Source organism: Caretta caretta, chromosome 6 (assembly GCF_965140235.1).
Source record: "Caretta caretta isolate rCarCar2 chromosome 6, rCarCar1.hap1, whole genome shotgun sequence".
NCBI lineage: Eukaryota > Metazoa > Chordata > Testudines > Cheloniidae > Caretta > Caretta caretta.
In genome coordinates, this window is record NC_134211.1 from 55839211 (window position 1) to 55865307 (window position 26097).

The 26097-nt window shown below is 46.3% G+C and overlaps 1 protein-coding gene across 1 annotated transcript in view; it reads right to left on the reverse strand.

Annotated features, from left to right (window-relative positions):
• Window positions 1-25080, reverse strand: part of ALX4 (ALX homeobox 4) — a 63810-nt gene extending 38730 nt beyond the window's left edge. Inside the window, exon 1 of the mRNA XM_048855228.2 lies at window positions 24353-25080. Coding sequence (XP_048711185.1) covers window positions 24353-24740 — 388 coding nt within the window. The 5' untranslated portion in view covers window positions 24741-25080. The remainder of the gene's footprint in view (window positions 1-24352) is intronic.
• Window positions 25081-26097: the final 1017 nt, after the last annotated feature.

The window sequence follows — 26097 nt, forward strand, 5'->3', positions numbered from 1 at the left end:
CAGTGTTCAATCAATCACAGCTCTAAGCGGCTGCTACAATCTCACACCTCCTATTTTTTCGGTGGGGGAGGTGATCGAGTGGCCCCTTCTGGCCTTAATCTCTATGACTCTATGTAAGCCTTCAAAGTTGGATTGTCCTTTTGACTGAAGAAGGTTAGATGCAGCTCTCTGTCACCACAGTGGCTCCTCAATGGGCAAAGAGGAGGTGTTCACCCCCAAAGGTCAGAACTCATCCCACTAGCCCAGAGAATTTGGGACCAAGCCAGGTCTTGAACTTAGATGACAGGAGGCCTCCATCCACTGACACAACCACTGTGAACTTATGAAGATGTTTGAAAATCCTGAAGGTTTCACCAGATTTAACACAGCTGTTTTATTCATTTGAACACATACATGCAAAGCTAATTATTCTCCCCTTTAACAGGCTTTTACTATCCAATCAGGGAGTGGAAACACTACCACATGATTTGGGCAACCAATGACACACCACAATTGCCCAAGAGTCAAAACACATTGTTCACAAACAATCCAAAGGCTGAACATGATCCACAGAAATGATATGGCAAATGCTTACAAACAACAGACATTCACAGAAACTGAGATCAATTTGCAAATGACTTCTTAGCCAGAAAGGGAGCTAAATTCATAAAGAATATTCAAAATCTATAGCTTAGCCAGCTCCCATCACAACTAACCAACCTGGCTCAAGGTTGATCTGTTTTATTTGTATATAACGAGGCAAAGAGAAAATGAAATTCATTCAAAAACACCATTGGATAATTTTGAGCAACCAAAACATTGAGACAATTGTACTCTGTTTGTGGAACTTTAAAAGAGGTGATGAATTATTCAGTGGATAAATTGCTCCTTTGAAATCATTCACTAGTTCTTTTCATGGCAGCGCATGAAATGGTGAATTTTGTTTTGCTTAAAATGTCAATAGTGCCTGCAATCATTTTAATTGTCACAAACAAACAATAAAACTAAGATTATGTGAGTCCAACGGAATTTCTCTCTTTGTTTTTTCGTACATCACTGTTTTGGCTTTGTTGTCACAACCATCTGTTTCTGTCAGTTTTTCAGTATCCCATCCCTTACTATTCTGTCTTCCTAAAGGCTTGATTCTGCACTAGTGACTTCAATGGGAGTATGGCCATTGACTTTAATGGGAACTGGATCTGGTTCAAGATTTTTATACCATAAACATACAGTGGAAAAAATAGTATGTGATCATGTAATGAAAAGCTTAATCGTAATGCACATGCATTATGGGGGCTGAATGAAGGTTCCACAGACAGTCTTAATATTGGCATTTCCTAACTTTTGAGTTCTCAGCTTTGCAACCTTAATGAAATTCTTTTAACATAGGAAATTACACGTAAAAACGTAATTTAAAAAAAAGCAAATGGAACCCCCCGCCCCAGATATTCCATCATGTGGCATCATATTCATGCCCAAAAAGGTCATCAGCTGGGTTGGAACTGTTAGATCAACCACACAGACTTCTGCCACTTGAGCTAAGAGAGTAATTGATAGCAGTAGTAGGTTGTCATCCTCTATGTGGACCAGCTAGTGGACTAGAGAGGGCTGGCAGACGTTGCCAGTGGGCTTCACAGATATTTGCTGACAGCAGAGGAATGGTGAGACTCAGGAATCTTGGGTGCCATTTCAGGCTCTGGAGAGAAGCGTGCTGTAGTGGGAACAGATTCTTCTGCCTGTTTCCCCCAAGCATGAGCCCTTCTGCCCCATTTCCTCCGAACTGTCCCTGTCCTGGTCCTTTCTCTTCCTCACTCTCATCTCACTCTCATTTACCTCACTTAGCCAGTCCCAGTCTCCATACCTCAGGCTTCTCATCTCAGTGCCAGTCTCATTGCCCAGTCATGCTTCTTCAGTCAGGGAACAAGAAACAGCCTAATGCATCTAATTGCAGCTAACCTACACAGATCAGATTTCAATCGAATGCCTCACATTCACTCTACAGCCCAAGGCAGAGCCATCCTTAGGGTACGGCAAACCGGGGTGACTGCTCCGGGCCCTGTGCTTTGTGGGGCCCTGTGGGCCAGACTGATTGGCCGGCATGGTCGGTCCCGGAAGTGATGGGTCGGTCCCAGAAGTGACGGATTCCTCACTTCTGCTCCGGGCTCTGCATCCCCCTTTGGGCCGGCCCTGGCCCAAGGATTACTCACAAAAACTGCTCAGGGAATAATCTTGGATCAACAAATCTGCAAAAATTATAAATGTCTCCTGGACAATTCACAAACAGAAAAAAGGATAATTCACTCATCTCTAGTTCTGGATAGTGAATTTAGTCCCTGGGTCTTACAATCTGATCCATGTGGGAGGAACTTTGTGCATGCACAGAGGTCTATTGAATTCAATAGAGCTCTGCACGGGCAAAAGGATCTGTCCATATGGAGGAGATTTCATGACCAGGATTATAGTCCTTAAATTATGCCTCTTCTAGTCAGAGTGCAAGTGGGGGAAAAATAGCTGGGAGAATTTAATGGAACATGTGAGTCAGAGCAGGTATATGTGAATGGTGTATGCATGGCAAGGGTAAAAATCAATGGCCATAAAAAATTAAATTGCACCAACATTTGTTAAAGACACATGTCCAAAAGGTACTTCTTGTTTCAGAATTTCATATCTGACAGTAACCAAGCTCTCTCTGCCCCCACCCATTTCCTTCCACTCAGTTCTTTAGTGATGGGCCTATCTGCAGGGGTCTGGAAAGAATGAAATTAAGGAAGAAGAAGGGAGAAACAATTCAGGTTCCAGTGCCTGGAAAATCATGGAATTCACAGGGAATAGGAGGGAGGGAAGAAATTTGCTTAGTATTGCCAGAGACTGACCCCCAAACTGTTCCAGACTCCAGGATCAGTGGAATGATTGAAAGAAAAGTTGTTGTGTTGGGGGCGGGGGGAGGCGGGGTTGTTTGTTTTTTTAAAAATAGGATTCATGCTTCACTGTTGCCTTAGTTTTCTAGCTCACTTTCTATTTGGGTCAGACTTGTGCAGGGTCCCTACAAAGGCAGAAAAGCGTAAGAGAGATTTTCCTCACTGAGTTGTTTTCAGGCAGCCCATTTTGTTTGTGCCACTACAGGCATCTCAGGAGAATAGATCTAGTCAGAAGTGAATAATGATTTTCCTGACCCCACAACTCCTTCAGTGGAAACAGTTAGACCATCTCCCACTGAGCCTGTATATTTCAGAAAGCTGGGATTTCAGAACTACAGCTTCAGTCCTGAGGGACACTGTGGAAGCACAGGGTAAAGCTGGAATGGAGGAAGCATCATCTTTGTGTCTTTGCAAAGCACATGGTCTGAGCTAAACAGTTAAGTGACAGCAATGGGAAAATCCTGCATGTGGAACCCTAGGTCTCTGTGAAATTCTAGGAGGATGGTCTAATGTTTCCAACAGGAGAATGGGAGTTCGAAGGTCCGGATTCTTTGCTAAGTGACTCTACCTCAGTTTCCCCTCTGTAAAATGGGGATGATAATACTTGTCTTCCTCATTAGGGGCAGGGAAGTTGTGGGGCTCAGATGCTACAATAAGACGTGAGACAGATAATAGGATTAAATAGTAACTGTTCACTTTGACAGCCTCCAATGAAGGACAAGAGAAATGTTCAAAGTATTAGAAAATAATGTAGGCAGATGGCAAGCCTCAAGGGGATGGGAATGGGCCCAGAGCCTCATAGGTATTCAGGCTCCTAACTTCCAGTGAAAACAATGGACCTTTGAAGATCTGGGCCATGATGACTTTCACCTTCAGTCTGCTTGTATGAATCCAGAGAGGGTCAGGTGGCCAAAGTTGCTGTCAACTGATGACTGTTCAGCAGCCAACGTGAAGTGCATTTGGTGGATCTTAGGTTAGTTTCTAGTGGACAACTATTTACATTACAAACACACCAGCACAACTGGCACTAATTGTCTCCTTCCCTGCACAGACCCTAAGACTGAATGGGATGCAGAGATTAAACTCCCCTCTAACACTTACTTCAGATCTGAAGCACTTAGGCAGGGGCTATTTTATAGCCTTTGCTTGACCTGTTCTGTGGGTAAAAGACTTCACTTTGTAGGGCTGTTAAATAGGCCAGTACTTTTCACAAGCACCAAACTGATATGTGTATACACACACACACACATGCTTTTTATAGGACCATAGTAACATACACGAGCCTGGGGGCCCAAAATGCCCCTTCCTATGGCTCTCCTACGCAAAGAGATTGATTTATGGGGCTTGAGATTGAATGACCTGTTTACTGGGATTTGTTTTGGTACAAGAGAAAATTATACTGACTGACAAGACAGAGGAAGGATGCAGCTGTTACCCTTGTTCACCTGAATGGTTAGACAGTATTTGGGGTCTTGCAGGAGAAGTTGATGATGGAGCCAAGAATTATTTGATACAACCCTCTTTGTTTACAAAGAACGAGCACAATGTTCTGTTTTCCTGAGCACAGTAGGAATTAAACAACTGGAGGCCATTTTTTTGCTCCATATTCCAAACCTCTGTTTCCAGCCAGTACTCTACCCAAAAAGCTCTCTCTTAGGGTCACACTACAGATGCTTCTCTGGCTGTCCTGGGCTTCCTTGTTGCCTTCTCTATCTGCTTCTGAGATGTTTCTGACTGCATCCATTCATAGACACACGGCTCCACCAAAACAATACCCAACCCTCTGCATTTGCATTCAGTCCCCAGCAAAACCCCTCCACTCACACAGCCCAGCTCCTGACCCACCTTGCATATGATCTGTATATTGTCTCAGCTATTTTACTCCAGAATGAATTTAACTCTTCTTACATTGATCCTGAACAATAGGCAGCTGTCACACCCACCAGCTCCAATGAGATTTCATCTAATTCCCAGCATAATCATGCCCCTATCTTAACTGATCCATTGTGCCCAGCGAGTCCAAAATGGTGATGCCCTTTTTGACCCCTCCCTAATGGAAAGAAAAAACATTATTTACTAGTTATGAATGACACAAGCTTAGCTACTCATTTAATTGGTTAGTTCTCATACTGTTTCTTGGACAATGCAGAGGCCAACGAACATATTATGTGCTTCCATTATATTCTGTCCAGAGCCAAATCTGCTGCATTATGAGGTAGGATGCCTGTGAGGGGCACATATCTGTTGACGCCATCCAGCCACCATGTTTTAGGTCTTCTGGTTGGCCGTTTCCATCCTGCTTTCATTAGGCTGAAATCAAAGATGAGTCTCACAGGGAAATTGGTAGGGATTTAGCCCAAATGATCAAAGCACTTTAAAAGAGATTTGGTGACTGAGAGAACAGCAAATGGATCTCTTCGTTCAACTTCAGTTTATACAATTTGATGTTTTCAGTTATTCGGAGATGCTTCATCTGAATGGTGTCCAACTTCTTTTATATCTTGACAGTGAAGGGCCATGTTTCATAGTTCATATAAATTACATAATGTTTTTCTGTCAGAACACATTCACATCACCAATCCAAACTGATTTTACTCTAGTCCAAGTCTCCTTGACGTTCTTCTCTCCCTGCCCAATTTCCTTTCTACCACCCAAGTAGAGCTCTTCAAAAATTGTCTATTGTAATGCTGGCAGACAGACAGAAACTGCCCATTCTGTTCTAATGGGGAACTCATTATTGTCACAACTCTCCCAGCCTCAGCTTCCACAGCTACATTCTCAGTTTTGGAGGGGTAGCCACGCTGAAATTGGGTCCCCCTGGTACCTCCTCAGATGGTCCTTATGAATAATGTTGGGTTTAGTCCTGGGACCCAACTTTATCCTATACATAACGTCATTTATTTAGGTCAGTACTGTAGAGGGTCTTTCTCAAGGTTTATCCAGTTTAGGGCTGTTACCCTTCCTTCACGTCGGATGGTGAAACCAAACCAAATCCCTTCTTTCCTTATATGACCTTCCATCATAGAGGGTTGTAGTTTTTTTCATTTTTTTCAGAGGCTATCAAATTTTCTGCAGCTAAGGTGTGGGCTTTTTCAGTTTTGGATTGTAGGGTTTCTACATAGTCCACATGGTTCAAATCTTTGTTCCACCTCAGGAACTCCATACAAAAAGTTTTCTGGGGTCCTGAGCTCATGCCCAAACATGAAGAGCGCTAGGGTACACTTTATACTGTTGTTCTATAAGCCATCAAAAGGCATGGGATATGCTGGTTCCATTCCCTTTGGTGTGTTCTATAAAGGTAGTCCCAGAGTCCTATCGAACCTTTTGCTCCATCCAATCAGATTGCAGGTGTGCTGGGGTGTTGCAAGTTTTGCGGATGCCTAGAATCTCATATACCTGCTGAAACACTTTGAATTCAAAGTTTCTCCCTGGATCTGTGTGTAACTCACCTGGTACCCCAAATCTGGTGAAAAATTCATTCACTAGGACCCCACCTATTGTCACAGCCTCTTGATTCCTTATTAGATAAGCTTCAGGCCATTTTGTAAAATAGTCCATGGCTACAAACTAATATGGATTGCCAGACTTTCTCAGGCAGAGGTCCAAGTGCATCAACAGTAATGCACTCCCTTGGTGTCCCCATGAGATACTGCTGCCTGGAGGCTCTCCCTGTCTTAGCAGGACCATTCTTTGCAGGGCATGCATCACATTTCTTGTGCCAGTTTTCTACATCCTGTCCGCATTTCATCCAGTAGAAATTCTTCCTTAGCTTGGCAAAGGGTTTTGCAACTCCAAAATGCCCAGCAGTTTTCAAATCATGACATAACCTCAAAACCTCCTTTTTCAATATGGTATAACCAGGAGAGACCTCTCAACTATATTTATCATCTCCAGGGTTTTCCCATCTCCTGTACAATATTTCATCTTTAAATTCCAAGCTTTCCCACTCTGAGCAGAAAGCTTGTATTGTGGCATTCTGAGGGGATACTATATTCCAAGGTGGCTGCATTTGCCAAATGATTTTCCAATCACACACTATCCTGATTTAGGATCTTCTCTTTGGGAAGCTTTTAGCTGCTCTGGAGTTCATTCCTGCAAACTCACATCCAGTGTTCCAGTGGATGAACCAAGAATATTTGCACTTCTGCAAATTATGGGAAGAGAGGCAACAGCCATCAGTTCCTGAGCACACTCATTTCTTTGGGCAGCCAACGCCTTGCTCTTCTACTTTGGGCAGTGTTTGTAATGAGCCTCCTAGTAAGGGCATCTGGACAAGTCATCAGCATTTCCATGCTGGTGCCCAGTCCTGTCTGTGACTATGGAAATCACAGCACTGCAGTTTTTCCAACCACTTGGCAAGTAGCCCCTCAGGATTCCTGAAACTAAAGAGCCGTTGCAGGGATGCATGGTCTGTCCTGACCACAAACTTTCTGCCATACAAATAGAGGTGAAAATATTCTATACATTTAATCACTGCCAGGAGTTCTTTTCTGGTTCTCTCTGGAGAATTTAGACTATTGCTGCAATAAACCGCCACCCTCTCAAGTCCCTTGTGCTCTTGGGTCAATACTGCCCCCCAACCGTAAGCACTAACACCTGTGTCCAATATGAAAGGGGTTTTGAAACATGGGTAGGCTAAGACAGGAGCAGTCACAAAAGCCTTTTCAACTCTAAAAATGCTAAATCGCACTCTGCTGACTACTGAAATTTGCCTTTCTGATTCGACTTAGGCAGTGGTTTTGCAATATTTGCAAAGCCACAAATAAACCTTCCGTAACAGGAATAGAAACCTACACAATGTGCATATCTGTGAGTGTCTGGGGGACAGGCCAATTCTGTACAGCCTTGATTTTCTTTTTGTCAGTGGAGTCTCATTGACTGTGTACCCAAGAAAGCAAGTTACCTCTTTTTGACACAGCTCACATTTCACTTTCATCTGGGGAGCCTTAAGCTTATGGCAAACCATTTGTAAATGTATCAGTTCATGTTCATCAGGTATTAGCATGCACCAGGATATCATATCAGTATAGCAAATAAGCTAAGAGTGGTGTGCCGTTCCATACCCTGTCCATTAGCCTCTCAAATGTGTCTGATACACAGGCCAAAAGCCATCCCTTTCGATTGCCACAGGCCTTGCCCTGCCACGAAAGGAGTCTTTTCTCTGTCCTTTGGATCTTCTTCCACTTGCCAATATCCACTTTTAAGATCCAATATGGAAAGCCAGATTGAACCTGATACAGCATCCAGCATATCATCTATTCATGGCAATGGACACGTGACTTCATTTCGTTTTCTATAGTACACATCGAATCTGATGTTGCCATCTTTTCTTCTTAACCAGAACTATGGGTGAGGCCAAGGGCTGGTTGAAGGCTCAATTATGCTTTACTGATTTGTTTCCACAATGGCCTGTAAAGCCACTTCCCTCTTTGCTATTGGTAAACGCTGAGGTGGCTATTTAATGGGTTAGTTTTCCCCAACATCAATCTGGTGCTGGACCAGTGCAGTGCAACCTACATCTTTGTGAGTTAGGAAGAACAACTCCTGATTCCTAACCAGAAATCTTTTAGACTGTTCAACTGCTCCTCATTTAAATATTCCACTGCACTGGAATAAGTCTAGTAGAAACTCTGGGAGCTCACCTTCCCCCCTGCCTCTTGTAGTTTTCTTTTATTCCAGCATGTATTAGATCCACTGGTTTACATTTTGCAATTGTGGTTCCTTTTTTTGTTTTTTAAACTATTTGCTGCTTGTTAGAAACATTTAGCAAATGATCAGGAATCTGTTTCTGATTCAGATCCACAAGAACTTTAGCAGATATAACCTCGATTCCCCTCCTGAGACCCTGGATCTCAAAGCAGGTTTATGTAGCTGATGTTATCATTTCTGCTCCTGGAGGCAGGACATCTACTGAAAGACAATTGCCTATAAACCATGTGCTTCACCTGGGCCACATCTTTAAAGGGAATTTCCACAGACTGAATTAGTAGGACATCTTTTCTGGCATTTATTACACAGTTATCAGCCATAATGAAACCCAAACCAAAATTAGCTCATCCACTGTCTTGGCTATCCAGACTTCTTGTCTGAATTCCAGAGGTTCAAAACACAATTTTGCCCAGTTTTGGACCAATGTCTTTGCTTCAGTCACTGTCTCCATTTGAGACCAATTACATGGATCAGTTTTGGATCCCCTATTCCCTGTCCTTCATGACTGGTCTAATAACTATTATGTTTGAGCCAGTGTCCACTATTACTATTTAATTCACAGATCCTATCACACATTCAAGAGGCAAACTCCCACGGTTGTTGTTGTTTAACAGCCCAGATCTCAACCAAAACTATGGGGCTAATCCTTGTATCTCCAAGCTTTTTCCACTCAGTTTGGGTGCCTCCACATTTCCTGAGCTGGGAGAGGGCCTTTCACTAGGCATTTGTGATGCTCTGTCCTGCCCTGCTTTATATTTATAACAATCCTTTTTGTGGCCAGTTTTTTCACACTACCAGCATTTAACTGAACTGCTTTCCTTCATTTTTTCATTGTCAATTTCCCTTGTTTTACAAACCAAATGAATCATTTTTCTAATAATTCAAAAATGTGATAAATCAGATTAGAATACCCTTTTCAATCATACATATTAGACACAGAGCTGTACTTACAGGGCTCATGGCAGTCAGCTTCTAGCTTCCTCACTAGCAGCTGTTTCTTCCTCTGGTGAACAGCTGCAAGAAAAGATTCAAGTCCTGTGATAAATTCCACAGTCTTTCCAAGTGTCGTTGGCCTCCTTTGGTTGATCTGCAAATCCAGGTCCCACTGAACATCTATAAACTGGTCCATTGCAAATTTATCCTGGAAAATCGGTCCTCACTGGTAAGTTGATATGCCAGGAACACAGGTCTCCTTAGGCCCGCTGCTATTTCAGATGTGGTGTCTTCTTCCCTCTCCTTCTAGCTCTTAGCTGTGCCCTGGCCAGCTCAGACTGATGACTGTCTCCAAATCAAATATCGAAGGCTTGTACCAGGTCTGGTCAGTGTCTTTTCTGGGGCTAAGTTCTTCAGCACCGTTAGAGCTGGATCACCCTAGCTGGCCGCTAGAAACCTTACTTTCTGTTCATCTTCCCAGCCATTTATTTGAGTTATGGCATTAAACTGAGCCAAATAAACCTCCCAGGGAGTTTTCTCTTCAAAGACAGTGGGGTTTGCACTATTTGAGCTGGGACAATTTGACCTATCCCCTCTGGGCCTCTGTGGGTTACAAGTGGGAGAGAGCAGTGTTGTAAATGTCCTACCTTATCCAAATCCTCTGGCTGGCCCAATTCCTCATCCAGGTGGCTGCCTTCCACTGTGGTCTCTGACTCTTTGATTTCCTTCTGAAGGTGATTTTTCAGTTCCCTATGTTCTTGCTGCGGCTCGTCAATGTTTGCAAGTTCCAATTTGGCCAAAGCATTCCTCGTCTCCCCTATTTCATGGAAAACCTTCTGGGACATGGCAGTCAGGTAACTGGTCACCTCATTGATCCATCTTGCCATTTCAAACTGGGAATGTTGCACCTGGGCCTCTCATTGTCCCTAGACACTGTGTAGTTGCTGCCCCAAGAATGATTTCATCTCTGCCTGCAGGTCAATTTTCATTCCCTTCCTGGGAAACCTCCAGATATGACTTTATTTCCTTTTGCAAAGCTTCCAGCTTTTGATTTAGATCTTGATTTAATTCCTTCTGGTTTTGTTTTACTTCCTTTTGTCCATCTATGATTTCTGTGAGCACACTGATTATGTGTGCCACCTGAGGTCATTAGGAATCACTGGCTCACAATTTTTCTCCTTGGAAACCGGATCCCAGCCTTAACACCAGCTTAACCCTTTTGACATGAGCAGTTAGTCAATATTTGGGGTCTTGTGGGTTGTGGGGAGGAGCAATTGATGATAGAGCTTGGTATTTTTTTTGACACAATCCTGTTTATTTACAAGGTACATACAAAATTCTATTTCCCTGAACTAAATGGGAGCCAAACAGAAGACAGTTTCCTTGGTCAATATTCCAAGCCTCTTTTTCTAGCCAGCACTCTACCCAAAAAACTCTCTCAGCTTTTCTCTCAGGCTCACACTACAGATGCTTCTCTGGCTCTTCTTGTCTTCCTCATTGCCTTTTCTGTTTGCTTTTGCGGGGTTTCTGACTGCATCTGCCCACATAGCTCCACAGCTGCACTAAATCAATACCCAGCCCTCTGCATTCAAAGATCCCAGTGAAACCCCTCTGCCCACATCACAGAAAGTTTTGCCTGCCCCTTCTCACCACTCTGTTCCCAGCTCTCTCTGTTTCTCTCTTTCTTTGCATCTCTCTCCCTCCACTCCCTTTCCACCCTCATATTTCTCCTCTCCTTCCCCAAATCTCTCTCTGATGGAAAGAAGATCCCAGAAAGATCAAGGGCATTAGAACCATTCCTATCATAGCATCTCTTCTTAATTAACAGTTGAAATATGGATCTCCATTCACTAGAGCAGAAGCAAAAACTGTGAAGTGCAATAAAGAATATTTTTGAAGAAAATATAATATTCAAGTATAGCTAAACATCATTTGTTTAAAGATATATAGTTTTCTTCCTTCAATATGTATACTGCCATTTAAAAGTCTGGAGCAGCTGAAAAACCAGTGACTGGTATAAATTACCATAACATTCTCCTTATTTATATGAAATATTTCTGTTCATCTTTATGTAAATATTCTTGAATCACAAAGGTCCTAGTCTTGCTGGGGAACCCCTCAGGTTGTTCCTAATTTTGAACTAATGTTCTTTCCTTTTTGAAAATACTTTTCTACAAAGATATTGGCTGTACATTTTCAAAAATGACTTGTGATTTTGGGTGCATTCATTTTTTGAATGCCCACCCTGGGACATCTTAGAGACCTGATTTTCAGAGGGCTTGTGTTCAGCATTTTCTGAAAGTCTGAGCCCTTTCAGGTGCCTCAAGTTAGACACCCCAGAACTGAGTCATCCATATTTACTACTCACTTTTGAAAATTAAGGCCATTAATGTCTTTTGCAAAGTTAACCAGTTTAAGATATAGACAGGTCAGGGCACATGAAAACATCTGATCAGCTACAATTTAATACTTTGAATAAGTGTCTGCCAATCAAGAGATCTAGTTTCTATCCCTGATTCTGCCACTGACTCACAGTTGAGCCCTGGGCAAGTCACTTTCCTTCTCTGTGCCTCAATTTCTCGAACTGTAAAATGGGGATAATGATACTTTCCCACGTTGGCAACGTGCTTAGAGCTCAATGGATGAAAGCCACTATAGAAGTGCAATGTTATTGATAAGATAATCAATGGCTTTAAAGATTTCAATGTGTAATTGACAACAGAGCCAGACACTTGGACAACTAAGTGGCTAAGGATGTGGCTGGAGGTCTCCTTAAGCACTAGACATTGGCTGAGAGCCACCAAGACACCTCCTCCCTCTTACAAGGGAAACTCATCAAGGCTTTGCATGCAGAACTTGGAAAGGGAATAAATCTTTTAGATCTGAGGGACTGAAGTCTCCACATTAGCTCCCCCTTAAACTCCGAGTGCATTAACTTGGGAGGTTAGAAACCTAAGCCAAAAAATCTCTTTTGATTCACAACTTGTTTAGAGCAGTCAGCCATAAAGCAGCCAGTGAATCACTCCCGCCAGTTAGTCATGCAACCACAGTGAACGTACACTCAAAAAGGAGCACAAAATAAACAGCCTGCAGCCCCAGATAACACACACATAGAGCTCATTTGTGCTATCTGGCATCAATATATATTGTTAATGGGACTCCTACATCAAACCCTTAGTAAAAGACACATTTGTTAAGCATCCCCAAGTCTCTCTCTCCCCATCAGCGTCTTCATCTGTTTTGCAGCGTGTTGCTTTCAAAACAATTCAGACTAATAAACGTTTAAGACTCTTTTTTCTTCCTGCTGCTGCTGGTAAAACCTTTGCAGAAAGCGGTGGATAAAGCAGAGTTCAATCCAATCAGCACAGGACAACTTGAAAATAAACAGCCCTAGTGCGAAAGGAAACCTTCCTGCCTAGAAAAGAAAGATACAAATAAAAGGGAGGTTGACACATCAGTGTTATAAACAGCTTGGTTCAGGAATCCTATAAAACTCTCAAGCCAGATCTACCGGCCAAGCCAAGAGAAGCAAAACGGTTTAGAAACAGACTCAAATAAATCATCTTGCGAAGACCCAGGAACACGCACGAGCCATACCTTCGACTCCTCCGCTGCTCGATTAGCTCACTGAGGAAATCCTACAGGTCTGTGTGCGCAGATGGGGGAGACTCCGCTACCTCCAGTGTCCGCTTACACCTAGAGTTTAGCCAAACTTCTTGGCGCCCGCTCCCTCCCCTCCCTGGGGGTGGGGGTGCGGGTGCTGCTGGAGCCGTTGAATGGCAGATCTGGTGGCCCTATTGTAAAAAAGAGAAAGCCATTGCCAAAGCAGCGTCAGCTGCACCCCGGGGAGCCCGAAGCCGCGAACCTGGCACAGAAACCCGGCGTTATAAACCCTGGGAAGAGGCCGCTTCTCACAGGAGCCAGCTGCGCCAGAGGCGAGCCCACGGGCCGGCTGCACGTCTGCCTGCTGCGCTCCCTTGGTTCCTGCCTCCTTTCCCCCAGCCTGCTTCCCTTCCTCTGGGGTTGTCTCATGTCACTGTTCGCCGCTTTCTCTTCTTCCTTCCTGTTCTTCTGGCCCGTCGCTCCTGCTCCCTGCCTGGCTTTTCGGGGGAGCGTCTCCTTTCCCCCACTCCTCAGGCTTTGCTTGTTTTTCATGCCAGGTTTCTTTCCGTCCGTTCTCTCCGTGCTAGGCTTGCTTTTCCCGCAGCCCCCCTGGCTTCTCTTCTCGCCTTTCCTTCCTTCTTCAGCTCGCTCTCTGGTGTAGTCTTTAATTTCACTCCAGTGATGTATCTCCAAAACGTATTTACTCCTCTACCCCAACTCCCCCCGCTTGCTCTTCACCAGGCTGTAGATACCCGGAGTCCCTTTGATCTGTATGCGAGGACTCTTGTCCGGAGCGGAGCGCAGTTCAAAGCTTCGGAGGGGAGTGAAAGTTCAGGACCTGTAAAACCGGCCCCATTCAGCCCCGGCCTAGAGAAAGTCTGACTTTCTCCTGAGATCCACTTCGGCTCTGATCCCTATCAGTCACATCTGGAACCTGGGTTCCCCTCTGATCCCTACCCGTCACATCTGGCTTCAGTGCAGTACTGCGGGGCAGGAAGGGGCTTTAGATGAGGGGAGATGGAGAGGGGAACGAGATGGGGGCAGGATATGTGTGTGTAATCCCCTCTTCAGACAGTGCCAGACGCTGCCCTGGTGACACAGCCCCAGTGGGTCCCTCCCGTTGTGTGTTCCCCCTCTACGACTTTCAATCTAGTATTGCTCGTGTGGGGGCAGATTAAAGGAAGAAAAATTGGGTCTGAAATAAACTTCTCTCTGCATCTCCGCTGCCTTTGACCGACGCAACAGGCGGGTCCCTTGGAGGATGGAGACCCACATTTTTAAAAAAGCGTTGTGTTGTTAATGGATAGTTTGTTTACATGTACAATTGCCCGTTTCCCCAAGGGGAGAGAGAGATGGTTGTTCAACTCCACCTGCTGATGGTCTGAATCACACTGAGGCCGGGGGATATTAACTACGGAGGGGACTGCACTGCTTTCTCCCCACTGGCCCCTCTGAAAACTCTTTCTCAGCTCTGATCCCTGTCCACCATATGCAACGAGTCACCTCACAGCCACCCCCTCCCCCCCTTCCCAGGTAGCACAGAGTCTAATTCGACTCCTATTTCCATGGCTGTCTAAATGCTTCAGTAAGTATCACCGAGAGAAGTGAAAGAGGAGGCGGGGAAGTTGTTTATGTTCAGGGGTAGGGAAGTATAAATGATACATTCCCCAGCGAAGGGTGACCAGAGGTCCCCCAGGGGAGAGGCAAGAACACCCAGTGCTTAGTCATGCACCGTTATCTCTGACCCCGCAGGCCCAGCTTGTTGCCTCGGTTCCTCGCCTCCAGCTCGCTCCGAGCAACCCGCGTCTCCCTTGTACCTTGCTGAATCCGAAGGATCTTTTACTTTCACTGAATTGGGACCCGCCCTGGAGCCGCGCTAAGGCACCAGAAGCGCGCGCGCACAAACTCACATTCACACTCACACACACACACGGGGGGGGGGGGGGGCATTTTAAACACATTGCGAATGGAGACTTCCGGTAATTCCGCGTCGGGGACGGCTCCTGCACCTGGATGGGGATAGCAAGCAACAAATAAACAAAAATATCTCCCAGTGGCCACACTGCAAAGGAGCTGCCAGCAGCCTCCCAGTCCCTCTGAACGCAAAGGAGGAGAAGGGGCATTGCAGAGGGAAGGGGAAACTTCTCAGGATGCCCCTTCCCCGACTTCCTTGCACCGGGGGATTTGCCGGGCAGAGAGAACCCGAAAAGAAAGGCAGCCTTATTGGCGGGAAATCATTAGACATAGTGTAAATGGCGAGATGCACCAAAAGGAGCCTTCTCTCCTTAGCTAGCACAGTGGCGGCGCCTCTAGCCACACGCAATGCGCAGGGCTCTCCTTGGGTATATTTCTCTATAGGGGTCCTTATATTTCCACCCCTTCATTAAAATGTCCACATCGAAACTGTGGCGACCCCTTACCCTTTACGTGTGAACCACAAGCCCCTAACCGGTCTTCTTCCCCCACCCCCCCCCCCCCAAACACACACATTTTGACGCAGGCAGATGTGGAAGCCCTGATAGTTCCCTCAATAAAACCGCTTCACACGTAGAGAGCAAATGGCAGGAGAATCCCACTACGACGTGTCACCTCCATGAGCCTGTAGCCCTGCTTGGAGCGCGCAGAGAAGAGGAGATTGGCTGCCCAGATCACAGCCGATTAGTGCTTCTCAACGAATACCTTCAAGACAGGGATTTTTGCAAATTATGCGCCTGATCCAAAGTCCATTAAAGTCAATGGGAGCCTTTCCATTGACTTCAGTGGGCTTTGGAGCAGGCCCCAAATATCTTATAAGCCTTCAACGTCAGCGAAAGGCTCATTCTGGAGCCAGGTTATTTCTCCTATTTCTACATTTTAAAATGCTTGACAATTCTTAGACGCTATTTTGCAAACGTAAAAATAAAAACGAAGAAAGTGCATTAGAAATATATCAGAAAAAACCGTGTGGAGCGATCCCTTCATTCCTATGGCAAAGTCTTTCTGCTCTGATGGATAAAGCGTTAGAGATTGCGCTTGATATTTGCACGGAAATAAAATAGATCGTCATTAGTTGCATAACCTTATGCCTAAAGATTTTCCTATGCCAGGAAAAACAGTGTGCATTCACCTAACCCGCTGAGCAAACATCCCAATGCATATTTCTCTTTCATTCCCCGAAAGGGTTTCCCCCACCCCCTCCCAAACCCCCCCGTATTTCAAGACAGCAATATGTATTTCCAAGAACGGTGATTTACATCACCTCTACGTAAAAGAAACGGACATTCAGATGACTTTAATACATAAACCACTTGATGTCCCGCCCCCCGCACCTCGAACCCAAGATAGAAGCTGTGCTTTCCCCCGGGTTCCAGTGTAGGGAGTAATCCATAACTGGTAGTCTGACTGCAGTAAAAAAAGGGAAGCACTGCAGCTGCATTCAGGGGACAGAGACGCCTTCAGCGTGCGTACAGCACGGCAATTCCCTTAGTAGTGTATAAAGGCCTATTGTGCAAACATCAGACCGGAGTTCTTTGACTCTAGGCTCCGAAATCTGGTTGCCACGACCTGCCTTGGTGCGTGCCCTGTCTGAGTCACTCTCCTTTGATTTCAGCGAAAACAAATACAATTTGGAAATTCAACGTTGAAGTGATTCGCCCATTTCCTTTGCTTTTGCAAAAATCGCAGCTCGGACTAGTGGAGGCGTTGTGCCCGCAATGCCAAATGGGAAAACCCATGAATATCACCAAGCAAACTAAAACCTTGCGTTCGCCTCAGTGACCCCACAGTCGAAATCCGCCCTAAATGAACCGGAAGCATTTCTGTTGTTGCTTCGTTATTAACCTTGACTATAACTCTCCTTAAGCTATATTCACAGTTGCTATCCGGTAGATGGCCTGGATAGTAGCGTAGGGCAGCCACACGCTTTTTAAAGCTTCAAAACAACGTGTTTATTAAAAAATATATACCTCTAAAACCCCTCTCCATCAGGGGATCTTTGTTTCTTTGTTTCTGTAGCTCTAGGTCTGGACATTACATTCCAGCCAACACTTTATCAGTGTTTAAAGTTGGATACCCGCACAGAGTCCCGCAGTCGCTTTATTCCCATTCTTTAGATGCTGATCATCAGAAAAATGCAGAGGGCCGAGTTAAGGGGCTTGGCGTGTTTTTGATGCAGGTGGAGGAGGGTGGCGGGGGACAGCATTTTTAGAAGTCATAAGAAGCTGGCCAAACCCAGCGGAAATCACCAGGGCTAAACCGGTTGAAATTAACAAAGGAAAACAGCTACTCAGAAAGAGGAGGAGTTATGGGCCGATCCTGTGGGCAGGATTCGCTCCAGTGGCCCTCCCTTACTAGCGCAAGTCCTGCCATCCGGCGGGGATAGAATCAGGATTTTATCTCGTCCTAGTTTTCTAGTGAAGACAAGGCCTGGGGGAAGGAAGGCTACTGAGCTCTGGGCAGGGCCGGCTCTACAGTTTTTGGCCCCAAGCAGAGGGAAAAAACTGCCGCCGCAGATGGCAAAAGGGAGAAGCTGCCTCCGATTTGGCTGAAGCGAGAAGCTGCAGCCGATTTGTGGCTGCCGCGGAAACACTGCTGCCCCGTTCACACTGCCGACCACCCCAAGCACCTGCTTGGAACACTGGTGCCTGAGCCGGCCCTGGCTCCCGATTGGCCCCCTTTGGGTGACCAGATAGCAAGTGTGAAACATCGGGATAGGGGGTGGGGGGTAATAGGAGCCCATATAAAAAAAGCCCGAAATATCGGGAATGTCTCTATAAAATCGAGAAATCTGGCCACCCCAGGCCCCCTCCTATGTGCATTCTTTGCCTCATCCAACACTCCATAGCTTCACTGGGGATTTGGGGGCTCTGGGGGAAGATGGGACCTTATTGTTCAGATTCGGGATACACTAAGCTACACGGAGGCCCAAAAGGATCGGCTGAGAGGCATTAGCAGGGGCAAAGTGGAGAGGTTAGAAAGGGCAGTACCGCGAGATAAAGGGGCCAAGGAAAAGGCTCAGCTGGGAATTGGGAATAAAGCCAGTGCAACAAACCCGCGCAGGCACTGCCAGAAAGACTTTCTCGGCACTCCTAAACTGATCTCCCTCCAGCTTACCAGCGAGACACAGTACGGATCACTCAGCAGGGCAGTAAACGGAGAGACAAATAACAAGCAAATAAAACTGCATTTTTCCTGGTTTGCAGAGGCCATTAGCGCCAAACCTTCAACTCTCCACACTTGTTGGTCACGCTCAGCCCAGCGAAGAAAAGCTGCGTGGGGCCAGCAGGAAGCGGGCGACGTAGTGCGCCGGAATGCCTTATTACAGCGATTTGACAACCCAAATGAAGGCTTCTCGCAGCCCCATCTCTAAATTGAAGCCCTCAGCCCGGCCTGGGATCGGATACGGCCCACATCACCGGCGGCTGGGACGATGTGTATCTTTGGGCTGCTGAGAGCCATTGAACTAAACTGGGAACCCTGGGTAGAACCCTGGAACCCACTTCAAGCCAGGGGGTGCGGCAGCACCCCACGCAGCCCGAGCTCCAGCAGACACCGTTCGGAGCAAGGTGCGCTCTGGCCCAGCTGCGGGAACAGGGATCCTTCCATGGCAAAGGCGCCCAGATTCTGGAACCCGCTAGAATCAGCCCTTTCCCCCCCTTTGGCATAAGTCTCTTTCCACAAGTGTGTTTCATCCTCACCTGAACTGTGACCCCTCAATGGCACCAGGGTCCGAATCTCCCCTCAGACCAGGGTAAATGAGGAGTAACTCCGGTGAGGCCAGTGGGCAACGCCAGTCCAAAACGGATGCCCTGGAGGATAGAATCAGGCGCAGGCAGCATAGATAGTGTCACGGTTTGGGATTAGCCTAGCTAGGAAGGAGCTGACACAGAGATAGAAACAGCTGCCCCAAAGGACATAAGAACATAAGAATGGCCATACTGGGTCAGACCAAAGGTCCATCTAGCCCAGTATCCTGTCTTCGGACAGTGGCCAATGCCAGGTGCCCCAGAGGGAGTGAACCTAACAGGTAATGATCAAGTGAGCTCTCTCCTGCCATCCATCTCCACCCTCTGACAAACAGAGGCTAGGAACACCATTCCTTATCCATCCTGGCTAATAGCCAGTAATGGATTTAACCTGCATTAATTTATCCAGTTCTCTTTTAAACCCTGTTATAGTCCGAGCCTTCATAACCTCCTCAGGCAAGGAGTTCCACAGGTTGACTGTGCACTGAGTGAAGAAGAACTTCCTTTTATTTGTTTTAAACCTGCTACTCATTAATTTCATTTGGTGGCCCCTAGTTCTTATATTATAGGAACAAGTAAATAACTTTTCCTTATTCACTTTATCCACACCACTCATGATTTTATATACCTCCCTCACATCCCTCCTTAGTCTCCCCTTTTCCAAGCTGAAAAGTCCTAGCCTCTTTAATCTCTCCTCATATTGGACCTGTTCCAAACCCCGAATCATTTTAGTTGCCCTTTTCTGAACCTTTTCTAATGCCAGTATATCTTTTCTGAGATGAGGGGACCACATCTGTAGGCAGTATTCAAGATGTGGGCATACCATGGATTTATATTAGGGGCAATAAGATATTCTCCGTCCTATTCTCTATCCCTCTTTTAATGAGACGGAGAATATTTTATTGCCCTTATATAAACCCATGGTAAACCCACCTCTTGAATACTGAGTACAGATGTGGTCCCCTCATATCAGGCAGTCGCCTGCTCTGCTCATTGGTACATTTCTCCCCGCCGCAGATTTATGCCCCTATTAACAGGGCAATGGATTCTGGAGCTAAACTCAGCCTAGAGTGACTGGACTCCGAAAGCCCGAGATTAGTAAAAAGACAACGCTGACTGGGGTTTGGCAAAACTGCAAGCCTCGGTTAACCAGAAATACAAGAGAGCGATTATTCATTATTGCAATTATGCTAATTTCCAATGTATACAAATCATTCCGGGGTACAGCGGCATGCATGCGAGTGCCGACTCAATACAGCGGTGGGGGAATGATTCCGAACAACACAGCGCGGGCTCTCTGGGAAGCTCGCCCTGGCCCGGTCTCCTGAGCAGGAGGCCCAGCAGATTCTCGCTTCTCTCCCACCCCCTCCTCTTCGCTGCTTGTGCAGCAGGAATGCTATCTCTGGCATGGTGCAACCCGCAAAGGAAGGGTTAACCCTCCCTTTAAATTCCAGATACAGAACCCCATAAACTCACACAGCTCAAAACTTTTCATTTAATTTTAGAAAAGAAGAAATTCTATGAGTCTGGCGTGCCACCCTTCCCTCTATGCAGCAATCCGTCCAAATCTTACAGTGGATATTTACTGTTAACCAGAAACTATTTTAATCATTAGCCATTATTATTCGTAGTGTTAATTCTCCTCACAGACCCAGGTGGCTTTTATTGCATTGCCATGTATTCTGAGCCACACCACACCACACCATATTTTAAACCGGTTAGGGGTTCCATGGTACCACTAGTCAATTGGGAATGTTGCTTAATAGCAAATAAATATACGAACGCCTAAATATGTAATCGATAGGCATGCAGAATCCTGGTGGCACTAATGTGGGTGATACATTCATTTGGTTCTATACAGCCTTGTAATGGGTCATCGTATGCTAAGATGTTGCCCTGGATTTTTCAACCTAAAAAAAAGAAATCCAGTTAGCAGAGAGTTTTCAGAGAAATCAGGCACCTCTGAGGAATGGCCTCAAATACTATTTATTCACTGCTAATTACTCAGTAATGATTTATGCAGCGCCGTCCACGTCCATTGCCCCAGAAATCATGCAGATAGACCCAAAGAGTTTACAATCTATGTTAAAGGCCCAGAGACTTATTTAGTGGAGTCCAATATAATGAAAGTCGTTATTTAAAACATACCGATGGCATATGTTTGGGGAGTATAACGAGAGACACTTCCCACCCTCCCCCAGCGCCTTCTGATTTATCGTCCTGAAATTCGCAGGGAGGTGTATTGGGAAATGAGTGGCAGAAAGGTTGAGGGTAATGACATGTACCGTTCCAGGTGAGCATGTGGCGGTTACAACTCTGTATCAGGTAACTCGGAGTGCTCGGCATCATACGCATTACGCTTCATCCGCGCTGTAACTCACGGTGTCGGTCTCTGACACGGCGCCTTCCCTCTTGGGGTTCCCCTCGTGGTGCGCGGAGTTACAGAACCCCGCAATGGAATTTAAAGCGCTGGGGTGTGGGGAATTTGGAAACAGCCTTTGAAATCACACCGAATGGGGGAAGCTGTAGCTGTATTTCTTTTTCAGACTCGTGCAACCCCCCCCCATTATGCACTAAATCTTTCTTCCCGCCCATGAAGTGACCCAGGGCCAGACGCTGATCTCGGTTACACCGCTGCATGTCTGGAGTAGCTCCACTGAGCAGTGTAAAGAAGAATAGACATAGTCCCCATTGTCTCTATTCCACATGGACACAAAGGATTTGCCCTGTACTGTTTCCTTCAGAAAGTTCAGCCACGATGAGTTTCCAGACCTGGCCTTATGCGATGGGGGGAAGAACTCGTGCTACAAGCCATAGCGTACAAAATCCAGGCAACTCCACTGCCCATTTCCCTGCAGCATTTTTGGGGGAATTCTCCCCTCTCACGGCGCTGTGTCATCAAAAGCCCCTGAAGAAAAATGTTTGGGTGTGAAGTCTGGGGCGCTGGTAGCTTAATTTCAGTTATCGGGGAAATGAATCTAAATCACTTTGGTTTCTTCTGCGCGGGGTCGTTTCTGGGAAGGAAGGTCCCAGATTCCTCCCATCCAGAATGGGAAAGTTAGGGACTGGAGCTCGCAAGGCCAGACCCTTGGCAGGCGAGGAGAGGGGCTTCTTCGGAGCATTCTAAAGGGCTGCTGTCTTTTTTTTTTTTTTTACAGCGATTACATGTTGTGCTGTCTGGCTTTTTCATTATAGATGGGGTTAGCAGCCTGTGGATCAGAGCTCCCTTGCCTAGCTGCCTTTCTCCCTACACTGCGCGCGGTGCCTGCGCCATTTGGGGGTGCACAGCGTACAGATTTGCCCTGCACTTCACCAAAGGTGGGGAACTCCTTTGCAAAAGGCAAGGAGCTTTCAAGTTACTGGGACAAGGGAGACCTTTCCCCATGGGACGTTAGGAGTCTCTGGTTCGATCTATGTCTCTGGAGTCAGCTGTCATTCGGGGAAATAAATGAAGCTTACAGGGCGGGGTACAATACGGCTGAAGATTGGCCGTACACATATTTCAAAGCATCTTGCTCCGCTGCACCCCTTTGAGAGGGGCTGCCCAGGCCGGCTCCTTGCAGCACGAGTGATGGATGGCTTGTTAATGTAACCCCAGGCCCCGTCCCTTCCAGCTTTTCCTATAGTCAGCAAACACTCCAAGCCTTCAGGAGATGTTTAGGAGGGGTAGTGGGGGGGGGGGGGGAGGGAAGGTAGGTGCCTTTGACTTGTTTCAAGTCTGGAAAGGGGGAAGGGAGGTGCATGGAGAGAAAGTAAATAATAAAATAAAAGCAATTGGAGAAGCTCAGACATAATCCAAACCAGGGTTCAAAGAAAATGGAACTAAAGAAGGACGGATGAGAAGTAACCCCAGCACACCGCTGTTGCACTGTGGAAAAGCAGGAGCTGCAGAAGACTTAGCTTTCCCTTGCACTTCTGATTTCCCTTTTGTAATACTTCTCCATTGCTCACTTTGACTGGCATCGCTCGTGTTTTGCTTTCTCTTTATTCCTCTAGTTTGTTCCCGGTCTAGGGCTGCTTTGGGTAACTTTTGATTGATGGAACAGTGGAAAAAATGAACTTTCACTGAGACTTGGTTTTGAAATAGCAGTGAATTCAGACTGCAGTGAATGCAGACTGGTGGAGTTAATTAACCAGCATTTGTGTAGAAACAGGGAAGACAGATAGCGAGAAAGATAGATTTTTATTTTCACTTTCCCTTAACCAGAAGAAGAGGATTGTTTTTAACCTCCACGTAGAACGGAAACGCCTAAACAAATGTTTGTCATTTTAAGTACATCCCCTGAAAGATAATGAGAATAAATCCGGTTTATTTCTATTCAGGTTAGCGCCAATGCGGGGAGATATCTTAATTGCCACTAATGAAATGAAGAGGATGCAAGTGTGTTACCTTTGATGATTCAAACGCAGGGCAGAAATCAACGGGGGTGGAGGCGAATAGTAAAGATAACCCAGTGATGGGGAGAGCAGATTTCTCTCAGCATTCACATTTAAACAGAAGGCCACTTTAGGGAATATTTTGAGTAGGGATTAACTAAAACTTGTCTTTTTTAAGAACACAGTTACGGATTTTCTTTCATTTGTAATGGCAGAATAGCAATCTCTAGGTGTGCATCAGATCTAGAGAAATTATAACACTACATTGCAGCAGGCCGAAAGGAAATAAGCTGCTGTCATAGAAAATACAGTTGTTTGGAACACGGCTGTGTTTGGAAACACAAAGAGGCATTGATTTTATAATAAAATTAATAATAATAATAATAAGAGCAACAACAATAAAATTACAATCGAGGGATGCGAGTCTGTACATGACTTAAGTCATTCTATGCGAAATAAAAAAAACAGAATAAAACCCATTGTTTCTCCCAAGGGCATGTGGTTGCTTTGTTTCAAAACGCGCATATCCCCCCACCCCCCGACATTACCGGGCAATTTCAGAGCAACCTCAGGAAAACGGGTAGGGGGGAGCTTTTATGCATCCCACCCCACTCTTTTCCTGGGAGCATGTGCATTTGTAGGGGAGAGGATGCGGTTGTTTTCTTCCATCCTCTCCCGTTATTTGGTCTCTTCGGCACTGGAAGACGGGATCCCGAATCCGGCAAAAGAGTGCATGGTATCAGGGGAACGGCTCGCGTTGGGTTACTGCTCAAAGGTCATGCTGGAAAGACACCGGTACGACACCGAACCTATTGACCTCTCTCCGACAGAAACAGGCCCGATCCCGCAGTCCTTACTCTGGCACGGATCCCCCTTGTCTCCAGCAGGGCTTTCGCCAGACTAGGGACAGAGCACACGCTGAGGGAGAAGCGGGTCCCAAGCATGTGGCCCCTGTCCACCAAAGGCGCCCTGCTTTCTCTGTTTTACGTTCTTCCCTTTTCCTGGCACTTCAGTTTATCTGCGCGCCCCTCTTCCCACCTCCCTTTCCCCCGCCCCAGCCACGTTCAGCAGCAAACACACCCCTACCGGAGCCGTGCGCACAGGACTCACCGTAGCAGGAGACCTGCAGGGCTCCGTTGTGGCTGCTGGTCTCCTGCAGCTTGAGGTTGCTCTCCGGGGGAGTTTTGCAGGGGCCTCGCTGCATGTACAGATGCTGCGGCTGCTGGTATTTGTTAAAGGAGCCTTGTGCCCCAGCAGAGCTGGGAGCCTGCCCGCTGCCATCCAGGGACTGGCATTCCTGCTGGCTATAGCGGCTCCGGCACTTACTGCTGTTGTCACCAAAGCCTTGTCCTTTGCTGGCCAGGAAAGTAGGGCTGAACTTGTCACTTGCTTGAAATGCCCTAAAAGGCGAGGAGCCCTCTGTGCTCTGGGAGGCTGCGTTGTAGTAGGAATCCATGGCAGCCGGATCACAATAAGAAACACAAGTATCAGCATTCATTCCTAAAATTAAAAGGCCCGAGTGTCTTTAATGCGCTTGGAGGGGCACCAGGAGCCTGCCTCTCTCCCTCTCCCTCTCTCGCTCTCTGTCTCACATGCACACTCACAGCTGGGCCAGGGAACTCTAAGAGGATTCAGATGTTCTTGAAAGCTGACCAGATCTCCAAAGCCTCCTCAAGATCTTGCAGCGCGAAAGGGATCTGCCCCCCCTTTCCTCCCTCTCTCTCTCTCTCACACTCACTCTCTGTCTCACCCTCCAAGCTATCTACAGTCCAAAGAGACTCTTCTCAACAGTTTTCCCCCCACACACATACAAAACCCGAGACCTCTCCCACAATTAATATGTAGATGATGACAGTGGAGGGGAGGGGGCCAACGAAGGAGGGGAGCGCGCGCGGAGGGGGGGGGGGAAGGTCAGATCTTTTGCATAAAAAAACTTTTTTATGATTAAAAAATAGAAAATCAAACACATGACATTAATGCAATTAGGGGATGAATATGGGGATCTGTGCAGGGCGGAAGAGCAGGGAACAATTTAATGGGTATGACACACTCGATTCGTTCTGGCCCTCTTCACTATTGACTTTGCAACGCAGCTGCAGGGACCTTAGACTTTGTAACCCCCTCCCTCCCCATTAGGTCCTTTATTAAAAGCAATATGGATTTCCCCCCCTCCCCCGAGCCATATCCTTTAAGACCCTCACCCTTCCCCCCAATTAACCCTTTGGCAGCAGCCCCGCTCCCTCTGCCATCTCCAGGACTGGCAATGACTTTGTTAGACCCTTTCAGCGTTGCTTTGTGAGGTGTTTTTCTGCCCCTTGTGACGAGCTGAAGACAGCTCACCCCAGGGCAAGTTCGTTCTTGCTTCTGGCAGTATTATTAATGAATTAATTGATGATGATTATTATTACAAGCCAGGGAAGATTTTCACATTTTTCTATCAGATGTAAACAATTCTTTGTTGCTCGTGATGTTTTTATTAAAATCCCCCTGGTAGCAGAGCGGTGTTTTACTAGACAACCTGCCTCTGAGGCGGCGAGACTGGAACTTGTAGAGGGACTAGGACTGGAAGAAGCCTTTTCGGGACTGAAAGGTCAATTGCAACCCCAAAGGGGTTTAACCGCAAATCGGTATCAGCCCCGATCCCATCAGCTGAACCGGACTCCACTCCTGCTTCCCCAGTTAACTCCTGCTGTCCCTGACACTTATTTATTTATTTTTTTTATCCGGCCTTTCTTCCATCCCTCACATCTGGTTTCTATCGCGCTCTTACCTTGAAGTTTTCAGTAATAAAGATATTACGCCAACTGCACCCACAGCTCTTCAGTCAAAAAGGCCCTTAACCCTTTCCTCGCCGC